The following is a 24,452-nucleotide window of genomic DNA, read 5'->3' on the forward strand; positions in this document are numbered from 1 at the left end:
TTTAGTTACAATGTAATATATGTATTTGCTTTAATCAACTGTCCTTAATTCAATGAAAAGTCAAAGATACTCATTGTTAACTGTGGCTCGTGCTAAGTATTCACTAGGATTATTTTGAATTGTGTGCATTAAAGGAGAGTTTAATAATCTCCAGCTGTTTGTCAGGATCAAAAGAAAATCTGAGAGCCAGCATGCTTCTCAGTTAATTTGTGTGTGACACTATTGGTATGATAGTAATGTAGAGGTCAAAGAAAAATATTAGTATATAGAGGCTACATAACAAACCCTAGCAATTGGGATAAATAGAATATGGTAAAACTTTTGTTATGAAGTTAAACATACTGTTTTGAAAAAAGTGAACACTAAAACCAAAAAGCTTCATGCTTTTAACATCCAAGCAGAGATTTCAGTGTAAAGTAACAAAGTCCCAAATCAAGATTGTTAACTATAAATGTCTTACACTTGCTGTGTCTGTTTAGAGGTGCTCCTTGCCTTATTTTGTCTCTTCTTGGCATTAGCACAAAAAATATGTCTGTCCATTCCACCAGAAATTATCGTCATGTGTCTGGTATGCGTATTTATGCATACATGTGCAAGTCTCATGATAAAATTCAATATACTCAGGCTAATAAAAGTATTTTTTTTTCAATATCTTGAAAACTATTTAAGAAAGAAGTAGAAAAGCTACTATAAATTTTGACTCCAAAGCCAACAAAAGAGATAGTTGAAAAGTCCTTGCACAAAGGCTTGTTATATTTTTACCAGAATGATAGAAGTATTTGCCTCACTGGCATAAACCTGTAAACATAAACTTTTTTAAAAAAAAAAAAAAGTTTAAATGGTCTCTTTCCTAGTATGAATGAGCTATGACAAACACTGTGATTTTTCAGAAATCAAGTTCCGTGATTCTTTATCTGAGTTAGGAATAAGTTTTAAAGCTTTGATTGGTGCCTAAGAGTTGAAAGTGTTTTACTTTAATAGCTATTCTGGTCTTGATTTTATATGATTCTCTCTGGTTTCTTAGGGCAGGAGTCCTACTGCAATCTGTCTGTGCTTCTGGCTTACAGTAAAGCTGCTAATGTAACATTTCACAAGTGTACTTGCTCTGCAAATAGTTCATCTCTCTGAAAAATGTATTGTGTTTTCTAACAGTATTGAAATAGATTTCAAATTATTTCAGTGGTTTGTTCTTATTTTGAAGTGATTCATGTCTGTTGTAAAACAATTTCAACCCCAAATAAGTGCATATTGCAACAACTTGGACAGCATTTTGGTATTTCTAAGCTGTGTGATTAGGGCATAGCTTAGTTTTAGACCAAGCCTTCCCCTTTCTCCCATTTGTAGTAAAAGTTCTATTGTGAGGACTAATTCACATGATTTTGGATTTACTAGGTTGGAACTGAAAACTGGCCACTTCAGAATAAGCATGCCAGCAAAATACCTCAGATGACAACAGTTGTCTTAATACACTCTCTTAACTTCTCCAGAAAGACAAGTTTTTTCCCACTATTAGCACAGTTGGATGGTAATAAGTTTGTTTCATAAATCACCATGGGAATGTACCAGTTACAGCTGGGTGAGTGCAGAAACGAGGCACATCAAAGCCAGTAAAGGCTTTGCTGAAAGAAACATTCTTGTGTGGAACAAACTGAACACTTCCAATCACGTAGAGCAGCCACACATGGAAGACTCAGAATTTTTGGCCAAATGGAATACAGTCTGCAGGAAGCTAAGCGCATGTTTCTTGACGAACTTTCTGTTCTTGAAGTTTCAATTTAGAAGAAAGAATTGAGAGAATCTCAGAAGAATCTTTTTTTTTTCTTTTCTTATAAACAACAGAAAACACAATTTTGTTCATTATATAATGAAATATCTTAGTACACATCCAGAGAGCTTAATAGTCATGCATTTTGTATGACATACAGCTGTTGATGCTGATGGAACTTGGACTAATGCCTCTGATATTAGCACAGAAAAAGCTTTAATTTCAATTACGTCTCTTATTTTTAAACATGTTATGAATATATTGCTTTGCTTTGTTTTTCCATTTTTTTTTTCAGCACTACACTGAAACTAAGGGGTTTTTGGACTGATTTGAGACTTGTCAAGTAGATGAATTGTAATTTATTGTATGAATTGTAATCTTCATAGAATGAGGAGGGTAACTTACCAGAACAAATACAGAACAGTTCAAAACAGCTTTTAATACGATTTCAATAAATACTTTTTGAAATTCTAATTCATTATCATAATAGGGTTAAAACTCATTGTTTTCTGAGCTGCCAAGTTTGATTGTAGTAAAATATCCTCTTTTGAGACCTAATTCAAAAATTGATTTGAAACATTTGAATTGCAGCATGAGTAGCCCTGTGTAATTAATGGAGAGTAAGCATAACAGAGCTTAGCTTAACTGAAACTTTGTAATTCTGTGCTCTTCTTTCAAGAAGTTCACTCTGGATTGAGAGATGCAGAGCACCATAATTTGAACACTTAGAACTTCCATAGCATTTCAAGACAAGATTACAAGTACTTTTATGAGCACTAGTGAGAACACCCCGCAATCTTCTACTGACACTTTACCCATAGGAATATTGGACTGTAAAATTCTTAAATAGATTGCACAATGTCATACAAGAGTTTGAACAACAGAACTAGAAGTAAAATACAGTTCTTCCAGGATTCTAGCTCCGTGCAGATGTTATTGCTCACGTTGCTATCAGAAAGGCGTGCAAGCTTGTGAAGATTGTGTTGTTATAACTGGATCAATTAATAACTCCTGAAAATCCTTTATGAATCTGAGAAAGAAAGGCAGTTACTACTGTGGAAATAGCACTATAGAACTAAGTTGCTTTCCTGAGCTGCATTTATTTCTGTTGTAAGAGGTTCTACCGTTTGATGAATAGGTTTCTAAACTGGAATGGAGTACACAGACTGTTTTTAGGCCACCTCTGTGTACAGTGGGACATGCTAAATTCCTGAATGTATTACATATTGGTACCCTGAAGGGAAATGAGCACATATTCACCTTGCTCCTTCAAGATGATGCTTCCTGCATTTTCTTATTCCTTTCCTTTCTACTGCTTGATTCCAGTCCAAAAATCTTGCTATCTAGGCTCCAGATCTATGAAACTTCTGCCATTTACGCTTTACTCCCTAGGTATCTTTGTCCTCTGTATCAACTGATACTGTCAACACAGTCTAATGTTTTTCTTTGCTTTAGCTCCGAAACTCAGTCTTTCTTCTGTCTCTCCCACAGATTTCTTGTTCCCAGTAGACACTAGTCCCACCTTGTCTTCCTTAACCTCTTCTTATTCAGTCACGATTTCTTTTCATTCCATCTTTTTGCTGTCACTGGTCCTCAGTGGTTGTCATTTTGCCTGGGAGTTCCCCAACCTCATCTTAATACTCAGATCTGGCTCCCACTGTCTTGTACTTGGATCAGATTTCCAGACACAGAAAGTCACTGAGCCACTTTTTCAAGAGAGACTTTTTATTCTACTCTAGATTTAAGCGTCTTGTCTCAGAGGTGTCCTGGCCTGTGGCAGTTCAGTTCAGAATCTTAGATAACCTTCAGATAACTTTTTGTTATCTTCAGTGTTTTAAATAACTTTCGCAAAATCATAGCATTGTTTGAGTTGGAAGGGACCCTAAAAGGTCACTTAGTCCAATTCCCTTGCAGTGAGCAGGGGCACCTATGACTACATCAGGTTTCTCAGTGCAACATCCAGCCTGACCATGAATGTTTTCCAAGATGGGGCATCCACTACCTCTCTGGGCAACCCATTCCAGTGCCTCACTACCCTGACTGTGAAAAACTTCTTATATCCAATCTAAATCACCCTTCATTTAGTTTGAAATCATTTTCCCTTATCCTGTCTCTACAGACCCTGCTAAAGCGTCTGTCCCTTTTCTTCTCATAGCCCCCCTTTAGATATTGAAAGGCTGCTATCAGGTCTCCTGGAGCCTTCTTTTCTCCAGACTGAACAGCCCCAGTAGTCTCAGGCTGTCCTCATAGGAGAGGTGTTCCATCCCTTGGATCATTTCTGTGGTCCTCTGTAGGCTGTACAACATAAAAGAACTTGTCTTATAGCCTACATAGATGAGCTGTGCCAAGAATCTGTTACAGTGATTTGCATTGCTGCCATTAATGATCATATGCTATTCCAAATAACTTCATTGAAGAAAAACAGATTGATCTGTTATAGATGACAGACCCATACTTACGGCATTACTTTCTTCAGTACAGCTTAACTGAGAATGGGAGAGTTTCATTGGTTTTACTGAAAAAATCTTTATAATGAGTGGTTAGGACATAGCTTACTTGATGTTTATCACAATGCTCTAGAGCAGTGGCATGATTATGGCCAAGGTTTGTGTGCTTTTCAACTGCAGCTGTTAATTGTGGTTGTTTTTCTGCTAGGAGATTGTTAAGATCAGTGGAACAGTGACACTCAGTTGAGAAGTGGAAACTGGGCTGGGATAAAATAGGGATACGTTGTATACTGTCCGTATAAAGCCAAAAGTAATCAAGGTATAAAGCTTCAAAAACAGTAAATTAGGAGCAGCAAAGTGCTCAGAATATGCCATGAAAGTGAACTCTGTAACAAATACAGGCTCAAGTTCTGCAGACCTTATTCATGCAAGAAATCCCACTGCAGTTGGTCCCTCTGAATCTCAGAGATCAAGTAAAGTAAAAAGCAACAGGGCTCGTTGCACATTTTGATATATTTATTCAATTACTATTTTTAAGTGAAGCTTCCATATAGAAGAAGAGACGTAAGTAAAAACAGATGTTGAAAAAGTGCTACAAGCAATCTCTGAGAAAACCCAACCCCCAGCCTAATCCCAGCTTTTGCACTTTCCCACAGTTCAGAAGGCAACAAGCCTCATGGGCAGAGTGCTGCCTGTGATCTTTTATGCTTTCCAGTATGTACATGATTTATATGGAGCAATTTTCTCTCTGTTCTGGTTGTGGCGTAAGGAAACATTTACATCTGGAGTGGTCAACAGAATAACTACTTTTGTAAAAGCTCTGAGAGGATTTTTAGTGGTAATTCCATTCTGCTGCTGGAAGGAAGAAGCTTCCTTTTTTCCCTTATCAAATCAAATACACTTTTCTTCCTTACCTACAAGACTCAGAACCCACTTTGTACTACTTTTTTTTCACCATTCTTTTTCCTGGTGCTTTGAGTGCACAGCTGTCATAGCTATCTCACAATTTTTTGCCTAGCCCTTTTGATGCTAACACTCAGGTTATTAGATTCCATAGGCTAGATGATGTTCTTCTCTTAAACTGTGCACTTTCTTTCCATTGTAGTGCAGTAGAACTGACGTTGTCAAGTCCTTCTCAGTAGCTTTCTTCTCTACCATTTGCATTTCTGGGTTCTTTATTGAGATTCTAAACCTTTTTGATGGCACATATTTTGATTTCATGTTTTTCTCTGTACTGATATTTATGTATGCAGTCCAACATTTGTTTTAATAACTTTTAACCATCACAGTAATGTATCTGTTATTTGTGTACTCATTCATAAACTGTGCATAGTCAATGTGTTTTGCTAATAGTATCGCATACTTATCTCTCTGTTCATAAAAGTTGACCTTTTTATGGCATGTTGTCCTTCATAAGGAGTTACTAGCCAGATGTGCTGCAAGTAAATTAGTAGATCTTAGTGTATTCTGGACTCTTGAATTTTATTTAGTGAAAGGCCATAAATAGTTGCTTCTGATAATATGATTAAATATATGTAGGCCACTGATGAGGCCATTGCCTCATGTGGACTCCAGAACCTCAGGATTCTTTCTGCCCCACTGTGTGCCTGGAGACCTGGAGGTCTCTTCGTCTCAGCCTGAAAGGTGAGGTACTTCTCCTTTGCAGCTTCAACCGGTAGTGAGTTTCACTCTAATCCAGTAACATGCTCAGTGACAAGGGCACAGGACACAGGATGCTTAAGCAGCCTCCTGCACCAAATGCCACAGAGGGCTCTGCCTTCAGCAGCACTCACATACCGCACTATCAGCACTTGCATGAAGCATAAGCAAAGGCAGTTAAGGCTTTTCTTATTATTATTCTGGTCAGAACTGATGTTGGCTGGTGATATTTTCAGTGATATTTAGTGTACCCTAACTCTCCAGGTCTAAGAATGTGTATGGCTATAGATTCCTGAGATGCCAGTACGGGCCCTCTGCCCATCTAATATCTTTACATAGATCCCGAGCTCTGCTCTGTGGATCTTCTGGCTCATCTGGTAGCCCAGCTTGGTGCTCTCTAGTGAGGGTGCATACACTCATGTGCGCCTCTCTGCTGAATCCCTGAACTACCAGCACGGAGTTTCTACCCATTTAATATTCCTGGCTGGACTGTGGACCTCCTGCTTAGTAGTCTGTGTCTGTTTATTTTGTTTATGACTTTAACTGTTATTTGTGGCTCTCCATGAACTGAAAAGGTCCTTGATCTGATAATTCTAATGAAGCAGATGTTCTCATGTTCTAAATATCCTTATGAATATGGGTGGGGCTAGCCAAATTCCTCTCAATGGGATTGTTATTGTTTTTTCAGCTGGAAATTAGCACCTTGTCTCACCTTGAGTTGAAATATGATCTGAAAATGAAAGCTTCAGGAAATAATTTTTTTATCTCTTCTGGGCAGTTAAGGTGGAATGATATCTATGAAATATGTTTTGTTATTGAATTTCTTATCAAACTGGTACGTTTAGCTGTCCAGTAGAGAAAGTAGTGACTGGCAATTGATAAGATTTCGCAACAGGAATATAGTGAAATCCTATGCATCTCTCTGAATTTCTAAGCTAGTTTTCTATGTGAAAGGCAAAAGTATTAACACAGTGCTTCTTTTGGAAAGCTAATGCTATGCTAAGAAATTGGCAGCCGGCCTGCAGGCTCTTTTTGATCCACTGCGCACTTCCTAGAAAACCTTGCCAGGTATCCTTTCAAGTGGTCTGTGGTAGCTTTGATGTCCTGAGAACATGGCCACAATCTGGGGCAGCTGTGTCCCTGAAAAAGGAAAGGGAAAGCAGAGGGAACTATTATTCAGAGCTGGCTACATGGGCAGTCTAGCTGTGATGGTCCAAATTCTGCAGCCCCAAGGAGACCAGTGCAAGATTTAGAAGTTGCTGATGCTGATTTGGTGGCAACTCTCCAGGGTCTGTGTTATAAGCAGGATACTCACCACTGTGCATGTGGCATGAACAGAAAAGAAAGCATTTTAGAAATTTGTGGCCTCACTTCCTGACCACATGGGTCAGATAGAAGTATTCCTTGGGCAAGGTATGGCTCGCTGTCTCTGGGTTAGACTTTGCTTTGTTTTTGACCTGTAATTATCTTGTCTGATGCTGCTGTTGATGTTACTGCTTCAAGGAGCCTTGATCATTATATTCTTTTAGATTTATACGGAGGACTGCAGAAGGTTTGGGGATAAAATAGGGATCTCCATTTCAAGCACAAAATAAGAGTTGACAGGCAGGGAAGTGCAACTAAACGCTACTTGGTGTCAGCACTGTGCTCAGTATATCAGTTTTTGGAGGATCAGCTAACAGGCAAACGCTGGACACTTAACCTTGTGTCTGATAGATTAGAAAGACAAATACTATGAAGCTCGTTGTTCACACAATATTACTGGAACATCTACAAGAAATGCAGAATGTTTCTAGGGAGACATATTATTCATGGATTGTTCTGTCTCTATTGATCTTTCCAGGTGTTCCAGGACCTTGGCACTTCTGTGCTGTCGGGTGCATTTAGAGGATACAACATCTGCCTTTTTGCATATGGACAAACAGGTTCAGGAAAAACTTACACAATGATGGGAACACCTGTGAGTTATAGCATTCATTTTACGCTTGGGGTTGAGGGTGGGATGCCCTCAGAAATATTGCTTTATTTTTGAACTGTGATGTGTGCTGGTTGTGCAGGATGCTTATGTATGTTGTTCTTGTTATTATTATATATAAAATGAGAGGCAAGTCTTTACAATTAGGTAAATAACAGCATCAGCTAAAAAAAAAATTCTAGAAGATGTGATGTAGTTGAAATATTTCTTTAAGATATCCCTCATCTCGCCATGTGTGAAACCTGTTGCCAGGATAGGAGGCAAGGTGTCTATAATCTAGATAAAATTTATAGGAATACTTTTATAACAGTCTTCATTCACTACTTAAGATATGTTATTTAGCAGAAGTTGACCTGTAGACTTTGACCTGTAGAAACTAATATTTTCTTTGTTTCAAGTTTTGAAATGAATTTTAATGGTGTTTGTAGAAACTGTTGTATTTTAAGATACCCGGATATCTTAAAATATCAGGAACCACTCTGTTTTAGTCTTCGTTGTCAGTGCAGCGCAATCAGTTGAGAAATTCCTCGGTTTGGCTGTAACACAAGGCAATTTTTTTTTCCTATCTGTAAATGTTCTTGGCTGTTGGTGAAATATGAGTTGCCTATTGATGAGAGGGGACACTATTTACTATCCCCATGCTAATTCAGACATCAGCAGTTGGACTTTGTCAAATCATAACTTGCTTCTCTATTTGTTTTTTTTTTTAATCAAATTTAACACTATGAAAGCCTAAAGAATTATTAGAGTTACTGAGAGATAAACTAGGTCATCTGCATTATTACATTATTTTGAAAAATGTTATTGTTTTGAAAATATTTTAGCAATTCAGAATAGCCAACTCTTGAAATTATCACTTCTTTCTGAAGAAAATTCTAGGTAGTTATCTTTTTAACAGATTCTCGGTTTATAAGGTGATTTGTTTCTTCAGTGAATTCTTTCTTTCCTATAGTAATGTCTATTCATTGTGGAGCAGTGATCATAACTAGGAAGAATGAAATGTTTGGTCTAACCAGAACTTATGTCCATTTACTCGAGAAATCTGGACTTTTTCTCTCTCCTCGACCCTTTTCAAATGTTCCTTTTAAAAGCCTTCTGTGCTAGGATGGTGAGGCGCTGGAACAGACTGCCCAGATAAGCTGTGGATGCCCTCTCCCTGGAGGTGTTTGAGGCCAGGCTCTGGGCAGCCTCATCTTGGTGCCTGATTTACTGGCCAGTAACCCTACCCATCTCAGGGGACTGGAACAAGATGATCTTTGAAGTCCCTTCCAACCCAAGCAACTCTATGATTCTATTCAGTAAAGGGATTCACCTAAGTCTGAGAGTCTTTCTCTGGGTGTGTTAGCAGTGTAATCGTTGAAGCATGAGCAATCGTGTCAAAACACCAGTTTGCTACTCAAAAATATAGCATTATTTTGGTGCTGTCTAGTATGTTTGGGCTAATTTTAAACTCTGTAGTTTGGGTTATTTTAGCAGCCTATGTCCTGTTTTCTTTGGAAGATCAGATTTATAACTCTAGAACACAAAGTTCTGTGATTCTGTAGCAAAAAGAAATAAAATAAGGACAAATAAAATATGACTACCCAGTCAAACTAGACTAAGTTATCCTGCCTTTATGCTGCAACACCTCTGACAAAGGCATGCCCAGTGTGTTCACATTGAACAACTCTTGGATTTAACCCAGGAACTCTCTAAATTTCTCAATGATGCTGCTTAAGTTGCTCTAAAATGACTTTTGTTGTGAGTAAGATTTTCACCAAAGCTGAGACAGTTGACATTGTACAGCATACTAATTCCTGCAGTGTTTCGTGCTCAAGGTGCTTCAGCTGGAATAGTAGAGCCCTGCCATGTTGTTCTGAATGACAATCCAGAGTGATCTGTGTTGTAATCTGTCATGCAGTCATTGCTTCAGTGTTGTGCCATAATTCTGTCCTTTTCTTATAATTTAACTCGTATTTAAATAAGAGTTTTGAATGAGTAATAGCAAGTATATTGTTTAATTATTTTTTTTTTTGTTATTATTTGAAGGCATCCATTGGGCTGACACCTCGTATATGTGAGGTACTTATTTTTATTAATTTCACTTGCATTTGATTAAGCTGCTAGATTTTCTTGATGTATTTAAAATTTACATAGACTGGTTTGTGCAGGGCCTCTTTTCAAGGAAAGATGATTACTCAGACCAGACAGCATCTTGCAGAGTAAAAGTCAGGTAAGTGCGTCACTCTTTTTGGCGATCCTATGGATGCTTTCAAAAAATATATTGTTATAGTCTAACAAATCAAAGTCTGGTTTGTTGTTTTTGTACATATTTTCTCAGATAATAATCCTTTGGGCCAAGAGGGAGAATGTAGAAGATGGATGAGAAAGCATTGTTGTTAGTTTTCCAACTTAGTATAGATCTCTGCATACTATCCATTCAGTTTATAGACAGCTGAAGTTGAACTGCATGAAGAATTTACTTACTGTTTGTGTAACTTAAATTTGAGTCATAATTCTCCATTCCTTTCTTATTCTGAGGTCTCCTTCTCTTAATGAAGTACTGTGTTTGGCAACCTGGGGACCTGAACTTACTTGTTTTAAAAATGTAGATTTTATTAATTTTTAAATATAATAATGGATACCTCTTGCTCCTTGGAAGTTTGCAGCTGTAAGTTCTTTCTACATGTACTTTGTATCTCAGTAACAGAGATAGTGAAGTAATTAACTTTCTCTTGAATGATCAGTGCAACATTCAGGTACTTACAGTGTCTAAATAAATGCTTTCTGTTTTTTTTTTTTTTTTCAATTGTGTGCACTGAACATTACATTTTTTGCAGTTTTCTGGAAATCTATAATGAGCGTGTCCGAGATTTGTTAAAACAGTCAGACCACAAGAAGCCTTACACTCTCAGAGTCAGAGAACACCCTGAAACAGGACCGTACGTACAAGGTGAGCAATCAGAATTTCAAGTAAATTTCAAGTAAATGTGGATCAGGTCTTCAAGTATCTTTGCATATGTTCTTGACCTGATCCTAATTGCTTCCGCTCTTCAGCAGTTACTCTGTTCAAATATTTTGCTGCTAGTATGAACATATATGTGTTATACTGGAGGCTTTGGCTCTGTTATCTCAATGTCTGCACATCCTGCACAGTTCTGTTTGCCTTTCCAGGTGCAGATAAGCCACAGTATTGTGCCTTCTTGTTTTCTTTTGTTTCGAATTGAATTTAATCAAGAGATCCACCAACATCAGCTTTAAATATATTCTACAGACCAGCCTAAGATCCCCTGTATTTCAGTGCTTGGCGTCAGTATATTTGGAAAATAATAACAATTGTAAAGTAGATAAACTTTGCTGTTTAAAATACCAGATTGCATCTTGAGAAGCAATTAAAAATCTGTATTACCCAAGTGAGAATGCAGTCTGATTATTGCCCTTTTTTACACTCAGAAGGCACAGGATAGATAACGTAGATCCAGTTGTGCGATTAACATTGCGCACTTTTTAATTTACTTTTTAATAAATAAGTCCCTCCGTTTTGTGTTTTCTTGTAAGTCATAGCTTTCAAATCAGGTTACAGAAGATGGACAAAAACAAGAATAATTTACTTCTTTCAATTTCAAGTGTCTATCTTCTCTTATCTTCTCTCTCGTCATTTCTGTATTTTTGATTCATTTCCACTTTTGATTACTATCTTCACTTCAGGGTCTTGCTTAGCTTTAGGTAGGAATTTGGCCATTGTTTCCTTGTAAATTGATTAGCACCTGCTGTAAAATTTGCCTGCTACACTGCAGTTTATCTGACCAATGACTGACAAAAAGCCTGCCCCATAAAACCCAGTGCAAAATCATACAGAGTAAATTTACTACACCAATCAGAAGGAATAGCCTTTTCTGATCTGGTACAAGTTTAAGAAATTGACGAGTTTGTTTAGAAAGTAAACATACATATTTCCATTTCCAAGTGCCTTGTCTGTCAGCTGTGCAGAATTCCAAACGATTACAATGGTATTACTGACTCTGCAAGTGCTTGACTGGTTACCTGAGAGATGTGCCTTTAATATGAAAAGTGTATATCACACAGAACTTTATTGGCTTTATCACCTCTTACCTACGTGTTCTGCCTTTTAAACACGGAGTTCTTGTTTCTATTTCTTTTGTAAATTCATCCTTACTGGTTCAGTTTTCTTCCTCTGTTTTTCTTTATCACAAGATTATGTATCAGATTTTTATCTTCAATTCAGAAATTAAGATGTGATGTGACAACAGATATGGTGTCTTGTCTAAGTGAATCATTGATTGAATTGAATTTGAATTTCACAGTTCTGATTTCCTGGCCACCTGCAGTATCAGTAACAGTGCATCTAACAACTGATAGTCGTTACTTATTCTTTCTCTGAAAGTTTGAAATAAGCACTTGGGAGGCATTTAACTTGCATGGTCCTAAATAAAAGGAACTATCTGACATTGTGGTCATTTCAGCTGTGCTTTCCCAGCACATCAGCACCCTGTTTAAGGAGAGCTGGAAAGTAGATGAATTGATGTTCTCATTAGTATGGCAAGCTTATCATTCTTTGAAAAGCAGATTCATAGACGTTTGGCCTTTTTTGAGTTCTTTCCAAAGTTCTTTTTCTACCTGCTTGTTATCGGAGAACTTTATTGTTGATGGAGTACAGATACTAATTATTTTCTTTTAGCAGCTGCTCTTTCACCACACGAGAAAAGGTCTTTAAACTACTTCCTTCCTTGGCAATTTCCATCCCTTTTCTCAGGACTATATCTCCAGTGATTCCTTGGCTACTTATAATGGAGTTTCCTTGTTTCAAAAGTAAATGAAGTTATAGCTTCTGCCAATGGGCTGGCTTGCCTTTTGTCACTATTCTGTCTTCATCTGGAATTTTCCAGGCCAAGTCTGTCACTTCTATTCCAGTTCTGATTTTTAATTTAAATTTACTCCTTTTGAATAAGTATTTACTACTTAGGCACAGCTAAAATTTTTAAAGTAAGACAGTTTTTGTTACAGTTCTGAGATATCCCAGAAGACTATTCTTTTGATTAGATTTTGTAATTTTGTAATATAAGAGAAGTGTAATGGAAAAAGGTTAACTTAGGTAATATTTGCAAGTTTTGGTGCCACTAATACGTCCAACACAAATGCTTTAGTTTAAGAGATTCTCTGTCAGTGTTCTGTATCCTGTGACAGTCTCCAAAAACCTTAGTTTTTCATGTGCATGAAAAATGAAATGATTTCTCTGTTGAAAGCATCATGGGGTGCTTTTACATGCCCCTGTGAGAGCACATGAACGGAATTAGTTTCAGGTGAATGAGTCGTAGGGCATAAGTTCTTTCTTTTTCATATATTTCTGAGCGTATGTGTATATATGTTAACACAAATAAATATGTACATTTTACACAATTAATAGCTGTAAGAGTTTAGTTTACTTGAGACAACCTTTGCATCTTTTGAGGAGAGGGACTAAGGAAGATCTGGCTATGTCACTCTTTTCGGAACTGCACTCATTAGCTCACATTGCAAATAACAATTGGTGAGGAAGTCCAAAAGTATTTCGCATGGAGGTGAAGAGTACAGTCAGCATGATTTTAATAACATCAAAACCAAGAAAATGAAGTGGTTCAATACGTTAATACAAAATGACCTTGTCAACTGCAGTAATATATTGCTGCAATCAACAATTGCTGCTCTCTGTAATGAGTGACATCTACATGCTGAAACCTATTGCTGTTTTATTTATAGTTTCTCAGTGCAGAACAAGAATGCAAAAATATTGTATCCAGGAATTAGATGGCTGAGATCAGAATTATAAGCAGACTTTCAATTATTTCCTTTAGATCCAAAGTGTTAAGGACTAGCATCTGTATTTGCATTAGACTTCTTGCAAGTTAACAGCAATTTTAAGGCTTGCAGGTGCTCTCCAGCATTCTGCTAGGATGTCAACTGTGTGGCTGATATCGATATGCAGAGTACAGCTAGCACTTCTATGAAGAACAGACAGAGAATAAAATCGGAATTTAACCTCTTTAAGGATGCCTAGTTGCTTTGATACTTGCATTGCTCCAGGCAATAAATTTTCCATTTCAAGACCAGTCAGGAAGTCCCAACTCTGAACACTAAGTATTTTGAATAGTTTCCAGCCCATCATTTTTCCACGTAAAGGCTGTGAGATTGTAGCCTTTAAAATGCTAAAAGTGTTTCAGTGCTTTGGATTGGAATCGTTTCAAACTTCTCCCTCACAGATGGTTGCACTGTTAAGGAATTGGCCTCTCTTGAATCAGGAAATGATGCAATCTATTTTGTTACTCTGAGACAGATTTCTGGGGGTGATTCTGTCTTACCCTTAGGCAGATTTCGAGATGACCAAGAGTTTTTGAGCTTTCTATTGGACTTCAAAATGATCTCTCCTTCTACCAGCCAAAAGAACACTTTGTCATCTCAAGCAATGTTTACAACATTCAGTTTACCATACCAGAAACAAAACTAGAACTCTGTGCTAGATTCACTGTTCCACTGCTTATGGAAATGTTAGGTAGGCAACAGTTTTCTCCATGCCTCCTCTATATAACCTCCATTATATTGTATTTTATTCAGTACCCTGAAAAATGATATGGGAAAACATTGAATTAATTTCCATCTTCTGAGTTTTGATGATCCTATCGCTTTTGGAGAAATAACAGTCTTCTTTCTCAAATGGAAAATGTGATGACTTCAGGAATTACTGTATTGGAAAGCAACTTTAGAAAGCTGAAGAAAAGCTTTTTCTTTGAAAACTATCCTATGCCTAATGTGTGCAAGTATGAGAGGGGTTTTTCTTAGGTTTTTTTTCTTTGTGTATCATTAAGGAATTAAAATAAATCCTGTATTTGGCTTAGATTTTTCTTTCATTTAAATCTAAGTAAGCTGTTACCACATAAGGATAGGCTCTCTCTAATAATGTCAGAGGTGTTCCATTTCAGTCTTGCTGAATGTTGTGTTCATTTGACTTTAAGTGTAGCAGTATATAAATTATTTGGGCCAAGTAAATAACATTTTTAAGTACTTGCCTTCAATCCACGCTTCTGTAGTCTGAAATAAAGCAAAACAAACCTGAATCAGTGCATATAGTAGTTAGTATGAAGGGGAAAAAAAACGTTGTCCTGAACTGCATGATGAGGAATGACTTGCTTAAAAAATTAGGTGATTTTCATTAGGAGCCACTGCAGTACAAATGATAACTAATCATCACCATAAAATGCAAATGAGGCATATTAAACAGGATTTATGTGAAATGCAAGTCAGTTGAAATTAATTTTGTGCATCTGCATATTGTATGGTACTGGCAATGCCACTACAGCATAGCAATGTGCTGCCCTCCACTGGGATTATGTTAGTCGCAATGACTGCTCTGATACAGTAGGCTCTGCAATGCAGTATTTTGTTTGTTTTCCATGTGTTATTTTCCCCTTAAAAATAAAATTAAAGAGGATATTGAAAGTAGAAAGTATAAAAAGACCAAGTGTTTTGTATTTGCATACCCTCTAGAAAGAACAGTGTGAAGACTCCTCAGCATTCCAGGTTCTAACCTAGTTAAATAAATGGTAAATATTCACAGTGATTGGTTCCCAATTCTGTTAAGTCGTATGTGCAGAGCCGTTATTCAGAGGCAGTGGACAAAATCTCCTTTACAAGGTGTGTGTAATAGCAATGACATAGCTGAAAATTCCTTATGAAGATGTAGTTATGCCTTTTTTAAAATACCAGTATTTCTCAAATACATTTGAAAAGATCTGTACTTTTAATGTTCAAGGCATTTTTTATACTGATATTGTTCTGCCTGACAGATGCAACTTTTTTTTTAATGAAAAAGTTACTGTAGTTGAGAGACTATTTATAGAGAACTGGCTGGCATCCCAGCAGAATATCCTTATCCTGGCATTAGGTAAATTGTTATTACGACTCCTGAGTAGGTAATAAAATGAACTGACTGAAACTCCTGAGAAAAAATATGCATTTAACTCTTTTTAAATCTCTGACAGGATTATCTCAACATCTAGTTACGGACTACAAGCAAGTTGTAGATCTTCTAGAAGAGGGAATAGCTAAAAGGTATTTTCTAAAAGAAACCAGTTCCATCTTTACCTAACGCCTCTTTCACTGTGCATTGATTTCATTGACGTTTGTTTTGCACGTGGTGTTGCCAGTGCTTTGTCTGTAATGTCAGATTTTTTGATGCTGCATGCCCACAGTAACAGTTACAAGGACTCATGAAGGTGTTGTTTAACATAAAACTTACCCACAAAATTCCACCAGCTGTCTGGAATGAAAAATGTATGCCAGGAAAATGTTTTGTTGTAAACAGGCTTTATTTCTTCTCTATTTGCTCATGACACTTTAAACTGTGTAGCTTTCAACTTACTTGTCAGTATAACTTCATGATTTATAATTGCTGAAAAGATAGTGTATTTTTATATTTGTTTTATAATTATCTATTATAATTTGGAATTTGGCCATTACTAGTCAAGCAGTTTTTTTATTTTTTACCTTTTACTTTTCTCCAGGCAGTTTTGGTCATCAGTACATCTGCTGTTAAATTGATCGACAGGGTATAATTTGAATATATCCTCCAAACATAATATTACCTCTTATCATAAGAGGAGATAAAATATTAGAGTCTCAGTGATGCCATGGTACATCCAAAAACTAATTTATATTAGAACAAAAACATGGAATATAAGTATGAATTCCGTTGTAGTGATCAATAGTTGTAACTCTGTGATAAGATGAGAGTTTTTCAGAATAGCAACAAAATTCCAATCTGCGTACTAACTGGGTCTGTCCTACAGTGGTCTCATTGCAGAGGAATTAGGAGCTGCAGGAAAAAAAAAGTCACAAGTTCAAAATTTTGTATAAATCTATGTGATAATGAATTTTAAACTTCCTTGCATGAAACTGGGCGACTACTGTTTTGGGGTAACTTTTCAAAAATGTTTTTGGATTTATTTTATTTACCTACACTTTCTATTTTTATGAAATGTTCTTTGGAGTATTCATTAGCACATTAAAATGCAACCAAGATAATTTGAAACATCTGCAGTGTGAGATGTGCTCCCACATCAATATCTGCAAGACCTTAGAGAGACAGAGGAGTGGAGAACATTACAATTGCCTCCCGGCCAGAGGCAGGAGAGAAGTAGATGGGGCATGATGGCCTGCCCATGTGTAAAGAAAAGATCAGAGGGGAAGCTGCCATTGAACATGGTTGGTGCCTTTCCTGGGATAGAGCTGAGCTAACAACAAACAAAGTTGGAAGACATTTTTTATACCAGCTGGTTTTATGAGACCATTGCCAGCCCAAATCTGGTTGCACCAATCCATTCTAAAAATACACAAAATGTGGTTTTTCAACATGCCATTGTTATTTTTGTGTAACTCTCACAGCTTTTTTTTTCTCTTGACACTTTGCCAAACTTAGTTTCAAATGCTTAAGAATAAAATGTTAAGAATGCCATGATGAAATAGAATATGTGGAAAAAATTAATATGTACATTCTCCCATGAAAATGCTGACATGATTGTGAATAGTTGAGGTGAGAACTTTCCCTCCAGTTACCCTGTATATTGTGGGAGGTGAAAAGCTAGCACTAATGTTTTCTCCTCCAAATCCTGGGGCACTTTCACTTTTGCTTTATAAACTATATATTATATATAATATACTATTATATACTATAACTGTTCCCCTGTATTCTCTGCCCTTTGTAGGGTTGTTTGCTGTTGTCCGCCCTTTATCTCATTGTTTGTCTTGGTCCTCCAAGATCTGGAGATTAGATCACCTTCTCCTGCTTCCTTAGTTAAAGCTGATTTAAAATTATGATGCAGTAGACTGCTTGTAGGTTTTGGCAGTGCCAGGTCACGTGGCTATGGAGTTGCAGAAAGTAGGAAACAATAGATAGTGGAGTCCTGGTTTTGGCCTCTTGTGGGGCTCACAGCTGCTGCTCACATACAGCTGCTGTTCTCATACAGCTGCCACTCTGCTCCCTATCACAGCATTTTTTGTCAGTATTCTGGTAGCTGGGCTCATAACAAACATACAGTCTTAAAGTCCTTGTCTCCAGTAATCAAATAACCTCATTGTCTATGATAAATGCAAACCTTGACATCTGACTACAAGAGTGACAAAGGAAAGTACCTGTCACCTGGCTTCAGTCCTAGGCAAAAATATGTTTTCTTTGAATTTGTCACAACAAAACAATAGCAAAGAAAGGAGTATTTCCAAGAGTTTGTTACAGTGACCTCCTGCAGCTGGTACCCATTAGTCAGAATCCATGGGTCAGAAGGCTGGAGCTGGGGAGTGGCCTGTCCATGTGGGAAAGGGAAGGAAGTGCTACTCGAGTGAATTAACAGCATTCATTTGAATACTGCTAAGCTGGATAATCTCATCGCCCTCCTCTAATGGCGTGAAGGTACTTGCAACAGCCTTGTAACAGAAGGAGTTCATGAAAGTGGTGTTAGAATCTTTTTGGACCCTTTATGAAGGGCCAAGAAATAAAAATGGGAACAACATTATATAAAAGGTACTGGACTGGTACATTCAGTGCTGTCTGGAATGAGCTGTATGATGCTATCACTGGCTGTACTCCTTTGCTGTGTCTTACCCTTGTGCAGGCTTTTAAACCTGTACTGTAGGACTGTTTTGGGATATTTCTTCAGAGTTCTGTTGTGTGCAAACCACCCTTAGCTTCACAGTTGGTTTAGATCCAGCTATGTCCTCTGCTAAACTTTGTGTGATCAGATCAAAGAATGCAGCATGCTGCATTCTCAAACATTTATGTTCCTTCTTCTGCATCATTTTTTTCTCTATTTATGTGTACTTTCTCTGAATACAGGGAAATAAGCCTTTTGTAATAGAATGGTTTGTTCTTCTTTTTTTTTTCTAGAATTACAGCAGCAACACATATTCACAATGCCAGCAGCAGATCCCATGCAATCTTCACCATCCACTACACTCAGGTTAGCTATAAATAATCCAACTTCCTTTTCACTCTCAAAAAGCATTGTTTGATGTGTTGTGCATTGTTTAGTTGCCACTGTTTTGTGATGTTTTTACTGATCTCGGTGGAAACTGTTACTTATTTCCTTTGGATCACACTGCAGATGTGTTACACTTCCTACACCACCTGACACACTGTGCTGAGTGTTTGCTGAAGTATTCTTGTTCTTTTATACAAGCTTGTAGTTAGCAGTGCTGCTGTAGACTTGCTGTGAAAAGAACAGTTTAAAGCTTTAACCACTCCTTTGAAATGCAGTATTCCATGTAAGATGCTGTAAAAATTGTTTTCTTATGTCACACTCATTTAAGATCCTTAATTGAAGTATATCATTAATTTAACACCAAAATTTTCTATCTGTCCAGCATTTCAGATGTGCTCATCTCTTTAGCACTTGGCATCCATTCCTCTCAAAGACAATGCACTCTTTCTCTGGAGGAATTATATCCTTTCCTGGCAGGGAAGTCTTTCAGTGATCCAAAAGACCTTTTCTATCTCACATGTCTAACATCCTGTAATCACAGAACATTTGGGGATATTTTTCATTAGTTTCACAAAAGACCTTTGGAATACATCAGTAGAAAGTAACTGTGCAAGGTCTACAAGAAACGCTTTCACAGTTGCTAGGCAGTGAAGTTTTTTTTCAAGAGGAAATCCACATATGATGGCAGTTCTCTGTCAGCTGAGGAAGATGCTGAGTTAATGGTTTGAACACAGTGAGTGAGTCAAGGTCACAAAGAACAACAGCAAGAATCAGAAGTGTGAATTAATTTCAGACAAGAGAATGCATCTATTTTATTGTCATTAATGAGTTAGGAGGAATAATCTTCCTTATCCACGTTATCCTTTTCAGGCTATATTGGAGAACAATCTACCCTCTGAAATTGCAAGCAAGATCAACTTAGTGGACCTTGCAGGCAGGTAATAATACACCAAATGCCAAAAAAATAATTTTATCTGGAGAGAGCGAAAGTACTACCTTAAAAATGTTAAAAGTTCAGTAAAGTGACAGTAAGTCCAAGTCTGTGTACAGTAACAAGGCACTAACAATCTCTGTCATCTATTCTGGTCTGAACACTGGACTTTATTGGGAAGGAATTGCCTGAGCAATACTCTGCTGTTGTAAACACTTAATGTTGAGTTCTGTTCAGGCTTTTATCCTTACTGAGTGAATTTTTCAGTATCTGTTAGTGGAATTAGAAATCTGAGCTTGAAAAGGGAGGGGTTGTGGAGAGGAATATATTCTTAATTGCTACCTAGCATGGGAGAATTGTCATATCTCACTGTCTGGGTAGATCTTTAGCAACAGCGTACGCTGCTGATTGTGCAGACTTTCTGAACCAGAGTGATATTTCATGGAAAGTGTTCAAAGCATGTGGTTTTTTTAATTGCACACCCGTCTGCTTCTGCTTTCTTGTAAGGAAAATGCACGATGCTTTATTATGGATAGTATGTTAATAATTAAACGCACTTATTTGGTTTGCATTGTCTTTATCATGCTTTTGTGTTTCAGTGAAAGAGCTGATCCCAGCTACTGCAAAGATCGAATTACAGAAGGTGCCAATATTAACAAGTCATTGGTCACTCTTGGAATTGTCATCTCCACTTTAGGTAAGCACAGCGATTCTTTATATTCAATGGTAGTGATAGAAGTATAATACACAGCTATATATGTGTTATATCTTTACAATAAAATCTGAACAGAACATCTGTGGGGCTTCATAAACTGTAATATTTAAGAAAATTAGCCGTGACAGAAGAAGATGAGCCATTTCCTGAGCACTTTTGCATTTCTCCTTCAGCACAAAATTCACAGATATTCAGCAGCTGCCAGAGCATAAATACCCTAACGAGTGAAGGGGAGAGCAGCCATGTGGATAACCCCTCCACGGGCAGTGTCAGTGGGAGCAGACGACCAGCATACATTCCATATCGTGACTCCATCCTCACCTGGCTTCTGAAGGACAGCCTGGGAGGCAACTCCAAGACCATTATGATTGCCAGTGAGTTTGATTTCTGTTAATTTTTACAATTCTGCACTGCATTACACCCCTAAAACATAACTCTGATGAGGTTAGTCAGCTGCATCACTTAGAATCTGACCCTGTAAAGATTTTTATAAATACTTAATAGGATACATAAGGAAATAGAAAGTTGGATTTTTATTTGAATTGTGCATGAAGTAAAGAATGAGAGTCTCTTGAATATCACAGCTTTGATTAAATACTCATTTGTAAGTCCAATCTTGTGCAGTCATTCTCTATGAGCTTGATGAATCCTTTAAGATATTATTGGATTTGTTTTCTAAAGAAGCAGAATTTAAAAACAAAAATGACGACAAAATAAGCTTTTTGAAAAAGTGTTTGGTTAAGCTGATTGTCTTTTACTTTTAAATAAACCACTGTTTGCTTTCTACTTGTTAGCTATTTCTCCTGCAAGCTCCAGCTACAATGAAACCATGAGTACATTAAGATATGCCTCAAATGCCAAAAATATTATTAACAAGCCCAAAGTGAATGAGGTGAGGCCCTGAGTTCTGTTTTTCATTCTTGTTCAGTTTAGTTGTGTATGTCTTTAAGTTTTCTTCAGTATATCTACTCTCTGAATTAAATTCATACCTGTTTTTCTCATGCTAACTGGAGCTAAATAGGTGACTGGTTATTACAGAAATCATTTATTTGATTCCCTGCAGCTTAAATAATTTAGAATATCACAGCTACTATATATTCTTCATATCTGTGCCTTCTATTTCCACCTTTATTCTCTTTGAATGACTATGACAATGCATGTTTACTCTATGTCTTTATCCTTAATATTGGTGGAGTTACAAAGATGGGATCCACCAACCCCTGAGCCTGTAGCGGAGCAATATTGTTGTGAGTTTGTCTGTGTTCATCTCTTTCTGGCTCTGCATCACTTTCTTTAGCTAGAATTTTTTAAGAATGGATTTCCTAGGATCTTTGTCTCGATGTTTCAGGATGCAAATGTAAAACTGATAAGAGAACTGCGAGAAGAAATTGATAGATTGAAAACTTTGCTGATGAGCTTTGAACTGGTACGTAGGAATGCTTCCCAATTGTAGCTTTAATGTGCTTTCAAAACCTTAGTTTCATCTAATCTCCATCGTTTTGTGATGATTACAAGACTAACAGCATTTTTGTCATTTCTCCTTTTTTTCTGACTTAATATTAATAATCCTTAAGTATAAGCAGCTGCATGATTATTTGGAAGGATTTTCTTGTAACCTTTCGTGGAGTTGGCTGGCTTTGTTATCCAGAAATACCCTGAAATTGAAGTATTTTTTTCTGTAGGGACAAAGCATGAAGGCAGTACAGAGTACTAATCACTGATGTAACTTCCTTGCAAGATTAATTACAATCCTCTTTCCCAAAAATGTAAACTAGAAAACCTCAATAGCAGTTTGGAGACTTCAGTCTGTCTGTGCACTCTGTCTCCTGAAAGAGGGTGTGAGTCTCTAAGTCATAACAATGCAGCTGGCATTCTTTGTGGTTTTGTCTTTGGAATAATAGTAGTATCTTGGCTTTCCATGTTACAGGGAGCCTATTTTCCTGAAAGACACTGGAACCACAGGAATTATGTACATAGAAATCCCTCTGTTAATGCTCTTCCACCTGCACTCCCCCAGAATTTGCATGCAATATTTACAGAGGAGTAGGCATCATTGAATGTCTGTATATTTTGTCCTTTTTCCTGAATTCACCTTGAAATCTGGAAAGAACATGCTTGCCAGTGGTGAATAAGGAAACCAACCCTTAGATCTCTGTGACTGTTGTTTGAACAGAGGAATTCCAGTCCTTGGAGTGATGACAGGGATGGAAATCTGACTGAACTGGTTCTTCAGAATGAGATGAAGGTGTGTATGAACCACCTGTAACCTTCTCCCATTCCAGAGGGCTGGGAGGGATAGCACTGCCATTGTTTTGAGGCAATGATGAAAATGTTTTTGCATTAATCCTTTCTTATTTGCTCTGAAAATGCAGGAAACAGTCCATCCTTATTGTGTATGTTGCATATTCTCTACCAATTAGTGGTGAAAGCCTCTTATGTCCTTCATGGGATGATGCTGTTCACTGCATATTACTAGGTCTGCACTATCTATTACTTATTTGAAAGCCATCTGAGTGTATCACAATAATTTATTATACAAATCTTTTGTCTTCCAATATTAAGATTAAACTCCTCCAATTTAATTAAAAGAAATTATTGTGCAGTCACCAAATTTCTACACAGATTTCTTCACCAGAGATGCAGAGAGATTTTGGAGTCTCTGGTTATAAGATTTGCTCAAGCTTGTCAGGACAGGCAAATTAAGTAGCTATCATGATCATATATCTTTCTGATATTTTGGAAATGAGTTTTCATTGGATTAATCTACTTCAATAGGTGACAGTAGTTCCAACACAGATTTTGTTGCCACAGAAATATTCTTCAGTTAAAACATTTATGAATGAGAAAAATTCAACTACTTAGTAAATTATTTCCTCTCCTATTCTCATCAAAGATTGAGCAACTGACCAAAGACTGGACAAGTAAGTGGATGGACAGGAAGGCAATCATGGAAGAATACAGTGTGGACATCAACAAAGAAAAAGCTGGAGTAACAATAGACTCCAATTTACCTCATCTAATGGCGATGGATGATGATATCCTCAGCACAGGAGTGGTGCTGTATCATCTCAGGGTGAGATATTGTCCGTTGTTTTGTTTTCCCTTTGAATTTAAAAACATATTTTATTTGCAAAATGTGTGGCTAAGGTGGCATTACAACAAAAGTTAGCAAAAAGTAGAGGCTACAATCCACAAAAAGAACAAATATTCTGATAAAATGAAAACAGCAGCAGAAAAGAACATATGAAAATGGAAGTGGAGGAGAATTCATATATGAAATAGCAACTTTACCTTTTATGAATGCATGCACAGATGATAATGTGTATGTAATATTGTGTGGTAAGTGAAGTAAAGTACCCAAATTAGGCATTAGTAGTTTGCCCACAAAGCAAGAAGATAGGTGTGCATCTCTGTAAATGTAAATGATAGTGCTTAAAGTATACCAGAATTACAGGTGTAACTGTAGTTTAAGTATGAAAGTAAACTTTGACAAGATCAATTTGACAATGTTGTCTATAGCTGTTGCTGTTTTCATGAAATAGATTCCACGTGTAGCTTGAATGCAAATTAATCATGATTCTGTTTGACTGGTTATTTTCTGGGGTCAGGTGGAAATCCTGTCTTCACAGAATCTCCTTTTCTGTATAGCTACTCTTTTAAGAGATTTTTTTTACCAGTAATTTTTCATAACATCACATCTATCTTCCTCTAGGTTGTGGCATAAGATGTGAGTGACTTGGTCAAATAGTTTCAGAGTTTTTCTTTTTAGTCAGGGCTAAACGTTAAGCTGGGCTTTAGTTTTTTGAAATTGTTTAAATGAACAGAAGTTATGAAAACATTGATGCTGTTTAACATTAAAATAAATGATGGAGAAACATATTCAGAGGCACACTTGTTAGCAAAAAATGCATTAGATATCGTTGTCTTGTGAAATTGATCTTGGTGTGTATCTGTCTG

At 37.0% G+C, this 24,452-nt stretch overlaps 1 protein-coding gene across 3 annotated transcripts in view; it reads left to right on the forward strand.

Moving 5' to 3' along the window:
* Positions 1–24,452, forward strand: part of STARD9 (StAR related lipid transfer domain containing 9) — a 101,151-nt gene that overhangs the window by 36,345 nt on the left and 40,354 nt on the right. For all 3 annotated transcript variants that reach the window (XM_090141022.1, XM_090141021.1, XM_090141023.1), the window contains 13 exons: positions 7,715–7,831; positions 9,875–9,907; positions 9,997–10,058; positions 10,666–10,778; positions 15,859–15,928; positions 18,756–18,828; positions 19,720–19,787; positions 20,380–20,477; positions 20,669–20,869; positions 21,290–21,387; positions 21,844–21,921; positions 22,669–22,740; positions 23,389–23,568. In XM_090141022.1, the coding sequence (XP_089997148.1) occupies positions 7,715–7,831; positions 9,875–9,907; positions 9,997–10,058; positions 10,666–10,778; positions 15,859–15,928; positions 18,756–18,828; positions 19,720–19,787; positions 20,380–20,477; positions 20,669–20,869; positions 21,290–21,387; positions 21,844–21,921; positions 22,669–22,740; positions 23,389–23,568 (1,263 nt within the window). The remainder of the gene's footprint in view (positions 1–7,714; positions 7,832–9,874; positions 9,908–9,996; positions 10,059–10,665; positions 10,779–15,858; positions 15,929–18,755; positions 18,829–19,719; positions 19,788–20,379; positions 20,478–20,668; positions 20,870–21,289; positions 21,388–21,843; positions 21,922–22,668; positions 22,741–23,388; positions 23,569–24,452) is intronic.

Source organism: Phasianus colchicus, chromosome 5, assembly GCF_987193195.1.
Source record: "Phasianus colchicus chromosome 5, bPhaCol1.hap1.1, whole genome shotgun sequence".
NCBI classification, from domain to species: domain Eukaryota; kingdom Metazoa; phylum Chordata; class Aves; order Galliformes; family Phasianidae; genus Phasianus; species Phasianus colchicus.